The 17,742-nt window shown below is 41.9% G+C and overlaps 1 protein-coding gene across 4 annotated transcripts in view; it reads right to left on the reverse strand.

Moving 5' to 3' along the window:
* The window catches only part of FILIP1 (filamin A interacting protein 1), a 222,431-nt gene that overhangs the window by 15,053 nt on the left and 189,636 nt on the right, over positions 1-17,742 (reverse strand). For 2 of the 4 annotated variants that reach the window (XM_027550953.1, XM_027550955.1), the window contains 2 exons: positions 6,161-8,966; positions 1,563-2,396 (listed from right to left, as the gene is read on the reverse strand). In XM_027550953.1, the coding sequence (XP_027406754.1) occupies positions 2,190-2,396; positions 6,161-8,966 (3,013 nt within the window). In that variant the 3' untranslated portion in view covers positions 1,563-2,189. Of the gene's footprint in view, positions 1-1,562; positions 2,397-6,160; positions 8,967-17,742 lie in introns of those variants that run through there. The other 2 variants (XM_027550954.1, XM_027550956.1) reach the window with 2 other exon arrangements.

Here is a 17,742-nt window from a genome sequence, read left to right on the forward strand (position 1 = left end):
GATGCCAGGGAGGCATTTGAATAACAGTGGAGCATCTTTGTTTTTGAAGGGGATGATGTCCACTCTACAAAAGAGGGGCGCTCCCTTTTGAAAGAACACAAGTCGATATTCCAAATGGCAAGATCTCTAGTTTAAACGTGTTCAGAAAGTTCGTGTTTTCTTTTTTTCTCATTCTCCCTCTTCTTCTACCTTGAAATTCCCTTATCAGGGCATGTCGATCGTGGTTGCTTAACGTTTTAAAATATGTTTGCTGAGAACTGAGCTGTCGGCCACAGTGATCTAATTAAGTGAGTGTGAATACGGAGACGGGTCTACCTCCTTCATCCACAATTTGAGTCCAGGTTCTACAGGGAACAGGAAGTCCGGTGTGGAAAGAACTCAGAAGACAGTCTCTTTACCCTGAAGCTCAATGATTCCCTAGTGGCTCAGATGGTAAACAATCTGCCTGCAATGCAGGAGACCCAGGTTCAATTCCAGGGTCAGGAAGATTCCCTAGAGAAGGGAAGGCTAACCATTCCAGAACTCTTGCCTGGACAGAATTCCACGGACAGAGGAGCCTGCCAGGCTATGGGGTCACAAAGAGTCAGACTACTGAGCCACTAACACTTTCCCTTTTTTTTTTTAAGGGCTTCCCTTGTGGCTCAGCTGGGAAAGAATCTGCCTGCAGTGCAGGAGACCTGGGTCTGATCCCTGGGTTGGGAAGATCCCCTGGAGAAGAGAAAGGCTATCCACTCCAGTATTCTGGCCTGGAGAATTCCATGGACTGTATAAACTATGCGGTCACAAAGAGTCGGACATAACTGAGTGACTTTCACTTTTAAACAATGGGCTAAAAACTAATCATATATCTTAAAAAAAAAAAAAAACCAACTACCTTTACACAAATATCCAGAGCAGGGACTAATCAAATGATTTTGGAACCCTCACAATTTAGAAGTGGAAAATAGCAACCTGTAACTAAGTACTTACTGTGTTGTAAAGTTGACCCAGTGGGCTCAAAGACTTGGAAAGGTACTGCCTACCTGAGACTTCAGATGCTAAGCTGAGGGTTATCAGCCTCATTTGTTATCAGCTCACTTGTGGTTACCTGACTATGAAGCACCAATCCACATCAACGCAGTTATGCAGTTAATCTTGTTGACAACAGCATTTTGCTTTCACTCACTCTTCATGCATATTAAAACATGCTTAAAATAAACAGCAATGATACAAACACAAGTAATAATACACTTCACCACACCACACCACACTCACACACACACACACACACACACTCATGAACTGGTTCTGAACTTGCAAAGTACTTGACTGTGAAAATGTTTAAATTCAATTAAGCTTTGCATGATGTCATTTTATGTCTTGGCAACAAAGTATCAAAATTTACTGACCCCTATTCTCTATGCATTACAACCTCTGTTGAATTATAAAGGGCCACTTGGCAGCACCACTCCACAATTTAAATCAACTGCACACTTGAATAGAGCGTGAGTCTGACATTAATGGTTCTAAAATTCCAAAAGCTTTACAGTACACACACACACACACAAATAAGTAAAACTCTGTTTTTAGAATTCCATATATTATTTCCATTTTATTTCACATTCAAATTGTTCCCTGAAATTGGCTTCAGGGCTTTGTTTTTGCAAACCTTTAGAGGCCCGGGCCCTGTGATAACTAGGAGATGGCTTCTGCTTTTTGTTTGTTTCCTGCACATGAAGCAAATTTGGAGTTCGACAGAAGCAAATGACAATTGGTAAACTATTTCCTATTTCAGAAAAGAGCTTTTGCAAAATAATTACAGTGGAACAAGGCCTACTTAATTTCATTTACAATTAGGAAGTAAGGCAGTGGCTTTGGAGAGGTGGTGATCCAGCCCCTACTCCCCACCCCCCAACCCCAATCTTACTGGTTCAACTGATGAGTCTACTTTCTCGAAGCAAAAATGGCTCTAGAGGTCAGGCCCTGCCTCAGGCCCAGCATTCTCCGCCAGGCGCGTAACATACAGTAGTTTTGCTAGTTTTTCTATGTCCCGGCCTCAAAACAAATCCACAAAATAGGAAAGACACATGGCTATTAGTTGATTATTTTATGAACAAGATATCGAAAACTCCAGTTAGTACACACAGCGAGTGGGCAGGGACAGACAGCAGCAGTAGCATCTGCTCGACCTACCCCCTCCGCCACTGCCCTCAGCCCTTCCCCCCTCCAGGAGAGGTAGCGCTGCTGGCTGCAGATTTCTTCAGCTCTATTTTCATAGACTGAGTCTCAGCTCGAGGCTCGAATTTGGTCAGATTTCCTGCTCCTGGGGCTGCCACTACTGGCTTTCCTGCTTTCATACCTTTTGACATAGGAATGCGGGTGGGTGTAGGCCGCTGGGCTGACCCGTCTTGTCCCGACTGCAAGAGAAGAAAAGACAGAGACACAAGGGCCGCATTGGTGAGTCTCCCCCTGGAAATGGCATCATCTGAACATAAGCACACCACAGGACCACCCACAGATGAGTCCGCCCCAGAGAAGATTGTTGTTAGAAAGTTGGAGTTGCTTGCGGTCTAGTCCACTTTCCCCTTTTCCCTCTCCCTGAACATCTATGCCCAGTGTCTTTCTGCTCTCAAGCCCCTGACTTTCACTCCTGTTTCACAGAAAAATACAGGCCACCCTGCATACACTCGGGCATTTGTATCCCTCCTGTCCTCAAACCACCTCCACTTCCTTTAGATGCAGCAGCTCTCCTTTCCCGTCCTAATGAGGCTAACTCTTCTCTTTTTTGTCACTGTTGACCACATCCTCCGTTTTGTTTTTTGGCCTTGTGTCAGGGCATGCTAGATCTAAGTTCCCTGATCATGAATCAGACCCCATGCCCTCTGCTGCAGAACCATGGAGTCCTAACCACTGGACCGCCAGGGGATTTCCTTACACCCTCCTTCTTGAAACAACACAGTGACCTCGGTTCATTTCCAAGGCTAACCATTCAACACCATGGTAATCCAGGTCTATGCCTCAACCACTGATGCCAAAGAAGCTGAAGTTAACAGGTTCTGTGAAGACCTACAAGCCTTCTAGAACTAACACCAAAAAGAGATGTCCTTTTCATCATAGGAGATCGGAATGCAAAAGTAGAAGTCAAGAGATACCTGGATTAACAGGTAAATTTGGCCTTGGAGTGCAAAATGAAGCAGGGAAAAGGCTAACAGAGTTCTGCCACGAGAACACACAGGTCATAGCAAACACCCTCTTCCAACAACATAGATGATTCCTTCTTGAAGGAGTTCCTAAAACTCTCCTGCTGTGATATCTCACTTGGGTCTCACCCATCACCCTCTTGTCCCTGACTCCTTTTCATTCTCAAAATGGCTCCCAGTTCCAGTTTGCCTGCCTTCTAAATGTGGGTATCACTGTGCTCCATCCTCAGTCCTCTTCTTATTTTCCACACTCACCCCGAAAATTACCTGAGTTGTCACCCACATGTGTCTGAGACACTGAACCTTGAGCCATCAGTTCAGTTCAGTTCAGTCACTCAGTCGTGTCCAACTCTTTGTGACCCCATGGACTGCAGCACACCAGGCTTCCCTATCCATCACCAACTCCTAAAGCTTGATCAAACTCATGTCCATCCAGTCAATGATGCCATCCAACCATCTCATCCTCTGTCGTCCCCTTCTCCTCCTGCCTTCAATCTGTCCCAGCATCAGTGTCTTTTCCAATGAATCAGTTCTTCACATCAGGTGGCCAAAGTATTGGAGCTTCAGCTTCAGCTTCAGCATCAGTCCTTCCAATGAATATTCAGGACTGATTTCTTTTTAGGATTAACTGGTTTGATCTCCTTGCAGTCCAAGGGACTCTCAAGAATCTTCTCCAGCACCACAGTTAAAAGCATCAATTCTTTGGTGCTCAGCTTTCTTCATGGTCCAATTCTCACATCCCAGGGCTCTCCTTAAATGCAGATCCAGGTTTCTAACCACATTTCCAGGGTACCTGAGGCATCTCAATTATAACATGCCCCAAACGTTATTTATCTTCTTACTCGAACAGTAATCCCCCGGGTTTCTCGTTTTATCTACCCCTACGGCCAAGCCAGAAACCTCCGAGCTGCCCTCTGAACTCAGTGTCATGAAATCTTCAATTCTGTCTTCAGTATATCTCTGTGGCAACCCTCTGCAGTATTCTTGCCTGGAAAATCCCATCGACAGAGGAGGCTGGAAGGCTACAGTCCAAAGGGTCGCAAAGAGTCGGACATGACTAAGCATGCACACGTGCACATCCTCATTTTCACTCCCACAGTTCAAGCGCACATCTCCAGCCTAGAGAACTGCAACCATATCTCTTCCCTCAGCCTCTGCTTCCTCCAACTGATCCTTTAAATTGCTTTATAAACATATCTAAAACAGAAATAATGTCATTTAAAAAACTACTACCCTGTTTATGGCTCCCTTTGCCTCCTCTCTGAAATTAAATGTCAATTCCATAATAAGATACATGCATCTTCAGCATCTGATCCCGGTGTGCATCTCCTCTTCTGCTCCTGCAGGGTCCCCAGGTCCGGCTGCTGCAGCCCAAAGGGACGGCTCACTGTCCCCCACGCGACATCTCCCCAGACTGCCAACCCTGTGCACATGCTGCCCTCTCTCCTTATCTGTGAACACCTCTGCCCTCGGGGAAGACTTCTCCGCTGGTTCCTTTGTACACCACGCCCTCACAGAACCACTAGGTAGGTTCCAATCCTGCCTCTCCCACTAAGCCAAGAACTTCAAAAGTCCTCTCTACAGTCAGCACCCTACCTGGTGCCTAAAGTGCAGCTAAAATTGCACAAATGATCTAGTCACACTATTCATCCCAAACTTCTTGTTGACCTCGATTCTATGGAAGCTGATCTACCTAAAGTACTTGGGCCAGCATTTAGGCCTTAGGAATCTTAGACAGTTGTTTTAAAGTTCTACTTGCATATGGGCTTTAATCAGTAATCCAAAATGTTATTCCAGAAAGGAGGGCTATCTCGATCTGACCCTTAAAATGGGAATAAGATGTTCTAGCAGAAACTTTGCTCTAAATCACAACAATTACACCTCGGCTAACTTTTATAAAAAAATCCAATCGATGCTGTGTTGTTTTAAAAAAACAGTATTGAACCATTTGAGAAGGGTGAGCAGTTCTGAATGATATTTAGCTCCTGTAGAGCCAATAACAAAAAGCCTGACCGACAAAGCAGTTCGTAAGTACTTCACTCTTTGAAGCCTGTTCTGGTCTATGCTTGTGCACAGAGAATTAAAGTAAATTATAGTGAAGATACAGGCAAATAAGCCAGTTTCTACACTTAAATAATAAGCTTCCTGTCTTTTTAAGACTCTAATATCTGCTGTAGAACTTGCTCAGAGATTAGGGATCACAATTTCTAGTCTATTAGCTTAAATTAATATCTAAATAATACATCATCTTCTATAATTTCATCTACCAATTGTTCCCAATAAATGAAGAAAATCACTGGAGGTATTTTGAAAAACATAATTTATTTTTAAGTTCTGGCCTTTATACTTTGGACATGCTTTCCTATAATCCATTTAGCCTTCCAGCTGGTTTTAACTAAATATTTATCAAGCACCTGCTCTCTGCACTGTACTATTAATAAAATACAGTGTTTAGACATATAAATTCACTTCTTTTTTAATTTACAAAAATTTTTTGATAGCATAATCTTTTAATCTTACCTTTCAAGTGAAGTATGACTATGACCATACATAAATGAATATCAAATGTCTCAGGTTCTAAAAATATAACCCAGGAATAGCTTTCATTTTTTTGCACATTGGCCAGTTTCTTCCAGCCTCTATTTTAAAAAATACTTTAAACATTAAAAATCAAAATTTCAACCTTATTATTAGCATAAGCTGAGGTGGCAAAAGGCCATCTTTGCAAGAGGGTTTCGGAGTCAACATGATTTAAGTGAAAAAAAGAAATTATCCCTCACAATTAGCTCAAATGAATAAAATAGGAGGTTCCTTTTTATTCTCATTTCTTGATGTAGACAGTCTCTTGGGAAACATCCGGTAGTGGGTTCGGCGGAGGAGAGACATGTGCTTTGGTTGCCTTTGGGACACTGGGTTATTCTGTTTTCACTTCCCTGCCTGACCCCCGCATTGGCCTGAACCAGGAACCCCCCTCTACTCACCACTGACTGGGTTCCTCTGGCTGATGAAGTCGTGACCGGGGTAATGGTGATGGTGCTGGTCACTTTGCTCGCACCAGGGCGGGGCGAGAGGTGGTTCCTGGGCGAGCGAAGGACGGTGCCGGTGGACACCTCCTTCTCAGCCGTCACGTTGACCGGTCGGACAGTGATCACCGGACTCGCCCCTTCAGCCGAAGTCCCCGGGCCTCGCTTAAACTGGGAGCCTAGGTGAATGTGGATTTTGTTGTCTTCCGTGGTTATGATATTGGCATTGGCGTTGTATTTCCGGACTGGGGTTGGTCCAGGCTGCTTCTCTGGGGTGACCTTGAGGACCGTCCTTCCCACGGGCATTTCCTGGGATTCGGGAGGGACATTGATGTCCGTCGGGGCTGCCGATGTGGACACGGTCATGATCTGGATGGGGGACGTCGGCCGGTCGGCAAACGCCCCCCTCCCGCCCTCTGGGGTCTTCTCCCTAGAAAAGGTGGTGATGGTGACTGGGGACATGGCTCTCTCCGGGCCCAGGGTAGCGTCTGCGCCTTTCTGCTTCTGAGACAGGACGTTTGGGGAGGGGATGATGGTGATCCTCGGCTTCTGATTGCCCAGGGTGGGGATGACGGTCGTGCTCGAGAAGAACTCTTCTGCCGTGGGGCTGGTGATCTCCAGAGTGGCGGTGCTGTTCTCGTGGTCCGGGGTCACGCGAATGTGCAGCGGCTGGCCCTGCTTGGGCGAGAGGACCAGCTCTCCCGGGTGCCCTGGGCTGGCACTGGCTCGGGGCCCCTTCTCTGGAGCCACCGGGGGCCCGTTCTCCCTCTTCCTCATCCACGGGATCCAGGACTTCCTCATGGTGAGCTCGTTGGCCGCGGGCGGATACCTGTCTAGAACCGACGAACGTTCCAGAGGCTTCTTCAGTCCTACCTGGCGAAGGTTGCTCATGATGTGGTTTTCTTCCTGAAAGGATTTCCGAATGAACACGGCCGGTGTGTCCTCCTCCGCAGCCTCGCTGCCTAGGGCATCCGTCTGCACGCCCGTGGATGTCACGGGAACGTCCACCATCCTGCGCCCGTTCACGCTGGGTCGCAAGGCGCGACTGTACCGCTTGGACAGCTCCAGCTCTTTGGTCAGATGGAGGACCTCCTGGCCCATGCTTTTGTTCTTATTTTCTTCTTCCATAAACCTCTGTTGAAGGACAGAGTAATCCACCTGGAGCTGAGAAAGCTGATCTTCTTTGTTCATCAGTTCGTGAATCTTCTCTTTAAGAGCTTGGACCTCAGCTTTTAAATCACGACTTTTGGCTTCTTCCAGCCGAAATCTGTGTCTCAGCTCGGCTTCTTGGCTCACGGCCTCGCCTTTCTCTATGGCTTTGTTCTTGGCGATTTGGTGTTTGATCTCCTCCAGTTGCTGAGAGAGGAAATTGGCCTTATCCTGCTCGGTTCTAAATTTCTGCTCCAGCTGGTCATACTCATCCTCCGTCTTCATCAAGTCCCCTTCCACCACCTCCAGTTGTTGGAGACGGTTCTTCAGTCTCTCAATTTCCAGTGTTAGTTCCTTAATTTTGTTATCTTCGGGGCAGGTGAGCTCAGGTCCTTTTCGAGACCTTCCTCTTGTTATTTCTCTCTCCACTTCCTCTATTCCATCAAGTCTCTTCTTTAATAAGTCCACACTGCAGCTTAATTCAGAGGATTTTTCTTCTTCACTTTTCAGTTTGCCTATTAACTCATCTCTCTCTTTCGTTAAATTGTATACCTTTTCCTCCATTTCAGATTTCAGCTTTAAAAGCTTCTTACTTTCTTCGATGAGTTTTTCCGTGACGTCCATAACCTTTCCTTGCTCCACCTTAAAATTTTTGTTGAGTCCATCCACTTTTTTCTCCTCTTGCTTTATTTTTTCCATCATATTTTTCCTTTCATCCACCAGCATCACGGTAAAGGACTTCAACTTTGTAAGATCATCTTTGAGGCTTAATTCAGCCTTTTCCAATCGACTTTCAGAACATTCCAGTTCTTTAACCCGACTCTTGACCACCTCCAATTCGTTGAGCAGGTCCTTGGTTAAGTTCTTTTCTTTCTCCAGATTTAAGTGCAGCTGGGTGCACTCGGATTTACTCTTGCTGAATGCTTCTTCCAATTTCTCCAGTTCCGACATTCTCTTCTGTAACTTCTCAACTTCAAGTTTGAGCTCCCGGCTATGGTGTTCTTCCTCCTGCAGTTTCTTCCTCAGTTCCCGGCACTGGGACTCGGTTTTCGTGATCTCTTCGTCTTTACCCTCCATCTCAAGCACGCGCTTCCGTAGATTTTCCACTTCTGCCATGAGGCTGGAGTTGCCGCATTCCCCTTTGGCGATCTTATCTCTTAGTTCCTGAAGCTCTTCTTCTGCCTTCTGAAGGTTCTTGTTGGTCTCTTCCAACTCTTCGATTCTCTGAGTCAGGCCAACCAGCTTGAGTCTGAGTTGTCTGTTGTGAGACTCCTGACTGGCCAACTTAGCATTCATCTCTTCATGCTCCTGGGAAAACCTTGATGCCTTGTGTTCGAAGTCCACTTCCAACTTGAGCAATTTCTGCCTGTCTTCTTTGGACTTGGCAGTGACGGCTTTGAGCTTTTCTTCCTCTTCCCTCAGTTTCTGAGTCAGGTCCTGTACTTTCTGGCTCTGCAGGCCAAGCTGCTCGATATGCATTTGCCTTTCATCCACCAGCATGAGTGCGAAGGACTTGAGTTTCACAAGCTCATCTCTCAGTTTGTTGAGCCGCTTAGCATTTTCCTTTTCTTTGCGGGCTTGGTAAGCTTTTTCCTGTTCAAGGAGTTTTTTCAACCTAGAAAACAAAATATATTAAAATATCCTATTTTATTACATGATATTTTATTTCTGATATGTTTTTATACATATTAGAAGATTGCGTGCATGCTAAGTCTCTTCAGTCGTGTCCAACTCTTTGTGACCCTATGGACTGTAGCCCACCTGGCTCCTCTGTCCATGGGATTCTCCAGGCAAGAATACTGGAGTGTGTCACCATGCCCTCCTCCAGGGGATCTTCCCAACCCAGGGATCCAACCCATGTCTCTTAGGTCTTCTGCATTGGCAGGCAGGTTCTTTACCACTAGCACCACCTGGGAAGCCCATTAAAAGATTAATCAGCAGTAAGATTGTCTTAGATATGAACCAAAAATAAAATGTTATTATAATAAATCCCCTGTCAATTACTGAAATATGAAGGTTTAACACATAGCCATAAACCAAACCAACCAGAAGTCAGGACGCTGGCTACCCATAGTAAGGGGTAGCAACTAGAAGGGTGCCTGGAGAGGGCTTTTCACTAGTTTCTGTTCCATAATCTGTGTGCCTTTTACACAGAATTATTCAGCTTCTGAAATTTCAGTAAGTTGAACCCTGATGAGTACCTTTCTATATATATGTTATACTTCAATAATATAACGATGGAGTAAAATTTAGGTTTTGCAATAATAATGACTATTTATGTAGAATTTTCTGTATTCTAGGCAGTAGTCTTTACGTATCCTCATGGCAAGCCTCTGAGGCAGCCTCTGCCACGGTCATCCGAAGGAAGAGTCAGAAAGGAATGGGTCTGGGGTCTCATGCGGTACAGCCCAGGATACTTACTCTTCACCTCGCATCGTAAGACTTCAAAAGATAAATTTACTTTAACTGAAAGGGAAGACTCAGAAAAGAAAATGCTTTGGGTTTCCTTGTATTGTATGACAGGAGCAGGGCAAGACAAGCTTTCTGATAGAGAGCCGAGCTACATAACCGACTTTAGTTAACACCAGGGCTGGCACAGCATCTTGTCTCTGTTTTCTGATTTAAACATTTCCTTTTAGATTGAGAGCCAGGTAGGGAGGAAACACAAATTCCTATCAATCCAAAAAGACGTGGCAGTCACAGGAATTACTGTTGTATATGCATGAAATGCATTTTCTCTATGGTGGTGGTGGCGTTTAGTTGCTAAATCATGTCTGACTCTTTGCAACCCCATAGACTACAGTACTGTAACACGCCTGGCTCCTCTGTCCGTGGGATTTCACAGGCAAGAATACTGGAGTGGGTTGCCATTTCCTTCTCCAGGGTTATGGTGTTAATGTATAGATTTTAATGTTAATGTATAGCTTTAAAAAGTAGAAATATAAGTAGACCAAAGTATATTTACAGTACTTATGGCTGTCAGTTAGCTTACACCAATTTTTAACAGTTCTTTTCAATTATCCTTAAAACAAAGTTAATATAATATTTACCATATGTAGTATAAGAATGCATTTAGTAATTTATGCTTATATGAGAAGCAAGTTATAAACAACCACTAATGTATTTGTTGTAATTACATTTTTTTCTTTCAATATATTTTGAACTTTATTTATTATGAAAGATTTATTTCATAATTAGATGAACTTGGATTAGATTAGATTTACTTGGATAACAGCTAATCTGACAGCTGATAACAGCTAACAGAAGTTAATAGTGTCATATTGAACTGTGCAAGAAATGATTGAACATACACAGAGTAACTATAATCAAACCCAGTGTCAGATAGTTACTATAGACATAGCTCAGCTCATGTCATTAAGTTTTTTTCATAGAATTTATTTCTATAAAATATACCGTTGTATCTAAGCATCTATTAACTGAAATGGGTAGCTTCCAAACGCATTATGGCTTTATTTATAAAATAAGACAAAAATATTATTTTCAAATCCATGAGTTGAATGAGTAATACTGTAACAGCTTCACTAATTGTGGTTCGTACATGTGTAAAAGGGCATTTTATTGATTATCTGATCTTTTTACTTGGCGTCAAAACAACTGAAATGTTACCTTACTGTAGAATAAGAGACTTCAGGGGATATTTTCAAATTCCTTGACCTCACTAAATTGTTAGAGACAAATTCCTTTAAAATATCACTATTCTCAAGTTTAAGGCTTAAAGTGTTGAAATTTCTAAAGGTAGTTGTTGAAGAATCTTATGCGTCTGTGCTGTGAGAGGCAGAGAGCTGGAATGGCTAAAACATAGATTTTGGGGTCAGACACAACTGTATCTGAATCCTGGCTGAACTGAAACACTTGACCCTATGTTTTCTAGGCTGTAAAGGAAGGTGAAATGGATAAATGGATACTAATACCTCCCTCACAGGGTGTTCTAAAGACTGAGAGATGGTAAAGTGACTGACACACAGACTCAACACATGGATGTAATAAAACACAAAACAAATATAAGAACTAGAGGGCACACTATTTCCTCCACATGGGAAGTCTGTTCAATGCTTTTTGTGTTTAATCTGTAAGTATTTTTACATCATTATCTTGACTTTGATAGTAAAACCTGGGGCAGTGATGTTTCAACCAGAGAAAAGCATAGCATTTTCTGCTCAGTAGATAATTCTGTGAGCCAAGGGCATAACCTTAGATCTTGGCTCCATAAAACCACATTTTTCAGGTCCTCTTACCTGTGACTAGTTCTCTTTTTCTAGGCCCATTAAACTTTCTCTCCTTCCCTCTTCTTTCACATTTTAAGCCATTCTCATCTTTTAAGGGCTTCCCTTGTAGCTCAGCTGATCAAGAATCTGCCTGCAATGCAGGAGACTTGGGTTCAATCCCTGGGTTGGGAGGACCCCCTGGAGAAGGAAAAGGCTACCCACTCCAGTATTCTGGCCTGCAGAATTCCATGGACTATACAGTCCATGGGGTTGCAAGGAGTCAGACACCACTGAGTGACTTTCACTTTTACTTTCATCCTTTAAAGTGGGCCTAACAGAAAATACACAACCCATTCTCTGTAGGCTCCCAAAGCCCAGTTTCCCAGTTGGTGTAGCTGAGGGTTAGATCCAGGACTTGGTAGACTTGTGTGGCTCAGTCAGGACACTCTGCCAACAGTCTTTCTGCACAGAGACCTGCATTCAAGTGTCTGTAGGCAGGGCATTGGGGATGGGAAGAATGAACTGCGAAGACTTTGCAAAAGATAATGTGGACTTTGTGACTGCTCACTCACTGGCAGGAAGAGAAAGAGAGAGAAAATTCCTTCAGTCCTTTAGGTCTGAATAATTGCAAATAGTAGTGCCTTTAATAGAAGCAGGAAAAGAGATGAGAAAGGGTATTGGCAGAAATTGAGAGTTGAAGCAACAGTAACTTGCAAAGTATACCAGACAATAGTTAACAATACTATACTGTAAACTTAAGAAAAATTTTAAGACGGTAGATCTTGGGTTTTTATTTCAATAAGGGAAGTGACAGTCCCTTAAACATGGGAATAAATATGATCACCAAAGGAGAAACTATGCACAGAGAGAAAAAGGAAAGGATGGAGGAAAAAACTTTGGGAAACGCCCAGAAATAAAGGGCAAAAGAAGGAGAAGGAGCTATGGGAACACATGTCCAGAGAGGGGGAGAGGGGACTGAGGTGGGGAGATATAATTTTCTTCAAATTATATCTGAAGAAAAAAACATTAAGAAAAAGCCCTGGAGAGTTTTCTAAGATGTCAGATAAAGGGAGAGAGTTGTAAACAAATACAAAGTGGAATGGAGAGAAAGGCGCAAGGAGAGACCCATGGAACAACACAGGAGCGCCAAAGAAAGAGAGGGCTTGTCTCCACTGACCTGCCCTTTCGGTCAATTTTGGCATTCCATTTTCAGGTGGCTTTTTTTTTTTCTTCTCCCATATCTACAAATCCTCCTTTTTACATTAAACAAGCATTGAGAAGCATTATTATACCATTGTGCACATTTCACAAACCATAACGACTATGGCATATTATGTTTCTATTTCAAACAATTTTCTAATAGTTACACTTTTACATTGTACTTTAAACACTTAATTTGTTCTACATTACATTATACTCTTTCCACGTAATTACATTATTGAAAGAGCAAATTAAGAGGATTTTGGTGCTTTATGTGCCCACTGGTCTTACTACCTCCCTCTGCTCTCTTTTCTATCCGTCTTGCCTTTCTTCAACCATACCCTGGCTCTGAACATATTAACATTAAAAGGAAACAAACCAGAAGACCAAGACTAAGAAAGTGAATTAGTGCCCTAATTCTCATCAGCAGTTGCAAGCAGAGCATTAAGTATTCTGAAATCAAATTTATTCTTGGCAAGTTCTTAATTTTCTGCAAACATTTTATCTTATTTAGAGGACAAAAGGAAGACAATAATCTAATAGATTCTTCATAATTCTCTTGCCTTTCTTAATAACTATTCTTAAATGTATTCCTCATTTCTCTTTCATACCCAATAAAACTATTTTTTTTAACTTACAAATTTGTCATTTATAAACATGTCCAGAAATTCAATAATTTTTGTTAAGAAGATGTTAAAAGTATACGCTGAAATGTTCTGTTTATGAGGTACACATTTTTCAAGACTCATCAAAACATATAATTAAAATTGATGAATTTTGTAATATATAAATTATATCTGAAGACAAAAACATATTAAGAAAAAGCCCTGGAAAGTTTTCTAAGATGTCAGATAAAGGGAGAAAATTGTAAACAAATATAAAAGAGTGGCTTAAAATATGGTAGAAAACATAAAATAGGTTTATTAATCTTAAGGCAGAAAGAGGTGAAAGCAGAATTTGAAAAAATTAAGAGAAGGCAGCCGTGATTTTCAGATGAGTTTGGACTGACAAGAAAACTTGTTCTGGGAAAATAATGTTTCAGGCACTAGAAAACCTTTAGTTCTAAAATTAGTTCTAAAATTTCAAGAGGCTCTTAAAAGCACATCCCAAACTCAAATTTTTGCTAATATTTAATTTTTTTAAAAATAAGAGATAAGAAGAAAGGTGTTCTGATAATAAAACATTTTATTTACCAAGCGTCTAATATAATACATCCTTGGCTGTGTTAAGTGTTTTTATTAGTTGATTTCATTTTTATAACAATCCTTTGAGCAAAGGTTACTCATTACTATACTGTTTTATAAACAGGGAAGTTATTTGACTTAATCAAGGGAACAGGACTAAGAAGGTAAGATTGGGATTTTGGACCAGATCTGTTTGACCACAGTGCTTTTAACAATAATGTTATTCCTCAAGTAGGTATTCCTTGGAGAGCTGAAGTTTGCAAGACTCTTTAGGTTGCATGCGTGCGTGCTAAGTCGCTTCAGTCGTGTCCCACTCTGTGCAACCCTATGGACTGCAGCCCCCAGGCTCCTCTGTCCATGCAGATTCTCCAGGCAAGAATATTGAGTGGGTTGCCATGCCCTCCTTCAGGAATCAAAACCACATTTCTTACGTATCCTGTTCTGGCAGGTGGGTTAATTATCGCTAGTGCCACCTGGGAAGCCCGTTTGTTTAGGTTAATTGTGTCTTATTTGATTTAGCCTATCTTTCTGGAATAGTCAAGATCCTCCTTGAACGTTTCATCACCCAGTGTATCAGTTTGTATCCAGAATTTTGTCAATGGAAACATGACCCCGGTGATTAATTAAAGGACAGGTCAATGCACAAAGCACTTTAAATACATTCAGGCTCTCCCTGCTGCTGACATCAACGCGTTCAGCAGCAGGGACGTCATCACCGGGCACCCACAAGCCTGCGGGGCTGTTTTTCATCATCTTCCTGAGCTCCCAGTCCTCCCCATGTGCCTGTTCCAACCACATCTTCCTCACATCAGTCAACTACAACCAAATTCTCCCAGATGTTTGGGTCCCAGATCTAGAGTCATCCTTGAGTCCTGGGCATCCTCATTCAGTTCTTCAACAAATCTTGTCAACTCTACCTTCAAACTACAGATCTACAAAATACAATCTACAGATGAATGCTTCTTACATTTTTAAAAGCTTGTAAAACATAACTAAGAAGAGGCAGATACCGTATGTGGCCTGCTAAGTCTCAAGTAGGCAGTAGAAACAGTTTAGTTAATAAATGAATAATGGTAGAATACATAGAGGTAATTATAAAATATCACCATTTTGCAATCCTCAGTGAAATAATGGGCATAGGCAAGGCTCATCAATGTTTCCTAAAAAATAGCCAGATACTGTGTACATACGTGTAGACCTCCACCCAAGAAATATTCTTACCAAAAAATTGAACCTGAATTAGATTGAGCTTCACAGGGGCAAGAAACATACTAAATGACATTATGATGATACAATCAGGAAAATTCAAAATGTAGAGTCTATACAGTTAAAAAACCTAGTTTCTTTAATAAATCCCAAGAAGAAAGAGCTTGGGAGTTGAAACTATGGATTAAAAGAAATTGAATTAAAAGAAATTGAATGAGAATTGTTTCAATTCTCATCCAAATTTTTAAAAAACTGAGATAATTGGAAAAATTATGTTAAGGAATTATTATTAAATTTTAGGTATGATAAAGGATCTTGACAATATTTTCAAAAGAATCTTTATATTTTAGAAATACATATTGAAATATTTACAAATGAAATGATATTTCTGGAATTCACATGAAAAATCATCTAGGGGAGTTAGGATAGATGAAACCAGATTGGTCATAAACTGATTAATTGTTGAAGTTAAGCACACGGGGGTTCATTATACTATTCTTTCTATTTTTGTAAATTTTTTGAAATTTTCCATAATAAAACTTAACCCCTTATTATAGTCCTTAGCCTTTGTCCACCCAAGTCTCAGCTAGTTTGGAGACTAGTCAGATTTTCTCTTTCCTTACAGTACCACGTGACTCTCCTATTATTCTGATTGTGGGTGATTTTTTCATTCATTTCTATGTTTATTAAGGTAAGCTTGTTGAAGACTCTGACTTTTTCTTGCTTATTGGGATCCATTTACACTTACTCAAACTAATGCCAGGAAAAGCAGCTCATTCTGTACTGTTCCACAGATATTTGTTAATTTCTTTCCTTTTAGAGTCGAAAAATAAATTGTTTTGGAGGAAAAGGGGAAAATGAAAGATTTTTTTAAGCCTTCTCCTGCTTTTCCATCTTTGAGATAAACACCTTCCCTGAAACAATTGTCAGTCTCTCCTCCTAAAGACTCAGGGCCGCACTGGACTATATTCATTCTCACTTTTTTCCTTGGAAGTAAACCATGTAAGATTTCACAGATCTTTTTCTCCATCTTTCTTGGCACTCCCACTTTTTCAACCATTTCTCCAGACTTGTCAGCGTTAGCTCCAGACCCGCAATTCTAATTCTGTCTTTGTCTCTTGTTGTCTCTCCGTTGTGTTAGCTCCAGACCCACAATTCTAATTCTGTCTTTGTCTCTTGTTGTCTCTCCGTTGTGTTAGCTCCAGACCCGCAATTCTAATTCTGTCTTTGTCTCTTGTTGTCTCTCCGTTGTGTTAGCTCCAGACCCGCAATTCTAGTTCTGTCTTTGTCTCTTGTCTCTCCATTGTCACTTGTCACTATCTTAATCCCTCAGACCCCATTTGAAACTCTGATGTCATCCTAGGTTTGTTTCTCATCCAGACCATGCTAATTTCCCTGCTCACTGTTTCCTTCCCCTCCACTATTTTTGCTCTTCACCTCTCCTTGTGTATATGTCTCTCTGTTTTTGTTTTTCAAGAAAAAACACAGGTTAAACTAGCAAGGGCATGATAGTAATTAGAGATGAATGAACCTCAGGAGTCAAGCTTGCCTACAGTTTGAAGTCTTAAATCACATGCATTTTCCCCCCAACTAGAACATATCAGTTCTGTTCAGTTCAGTCACTCACTTGTGTCCGAGTCCTTGTGACCCCATGTACTGCAGCACGCCAGACCTCCCTGTCCATCACCAACTCCCAGAGTTTACTCAAACCCATGTCCATTGAGTCAGTGATGCCATTCAACCATCTCATCCTAGGTCGTCCCCTTCTCCTTCCACCTTCATTCATTCCCAGCATCAGGGTCTTTTCAAATGAATCAGTTCTTCAAATCAAGTGGCCAAAATATTGGAGTTTCAGCTGCAGCATCAGTCCTTCCAATGAATATTCAGGACTGATTTCCTTTAGGATGGACTGGTTGGATCTCCTTGCAGTCCAACGGACTCTGAAGAGTCTTTTCCAACACTACAGTTTAAAAGCATCAATTCTTCAGCACTCAGTTTTCTTTATAGTCCAACTCTCACATCCATACATGACCACTGGAAAAACCATAGCCTTGACTAGACGGACCTTTGTTGGCAAAGTAATGTCTCTGCTTTTTAATATGCTGTCTAGGTTGGTCATAACTTTTCTTCCAAGGAGTAAGTGTTTTTTTAATTTCATGGCTGCAGTCACCATCTGCAGTTACTTTGGAGCCCAAAATAATAAAGTCTGACACTGTTTCCACTGTTTCCCCATCTTTTTGCCCTGAAGTGATGGGACTGGACACCATGATCTTTGTTTTCTGAATGTTGAGCTTTAAGCCAACTTTTTCACTCTCCTCTTTCACTTTCATCAAGAGGTTCTTTAGTTCTCCTTTGCTTTATATAGTTCAGAACTAAGTAGCTTGGTGGGCTTCCCAGGTGGCGCAGTGGTCAAGAATTTGCCAGCCAATACAGCATATGCAGGAGAGGCGGGTTCGATCAGGTTCAGATACGTCAGGAAGATCCTCTGGAGTAGGAAACGGCAACCCACTCTAGTATTCTTGCCAGGATAATCCCATGGACAGAGAAGACTGGTGGGCTACAATCCATGGGCTCA

This window comes from Bos indicus x Bos taurus, chromosome 9, assembly GCF_003369695.1.
Source record: "Bos indicus x Bos taurus breed Angus x Brahman F1 hybrid chromosome 9, Bos_hybrid_MaternalHap_v2.0, whole genome shotgun sequence".
In the NCBI taxonomy this organism is placed as follows: Eukaryota; Metazoa; Chordata; class Mammalia; order Artiodactyla; family Bovidae; genus Bos; species Bos indicus x Bos taurus.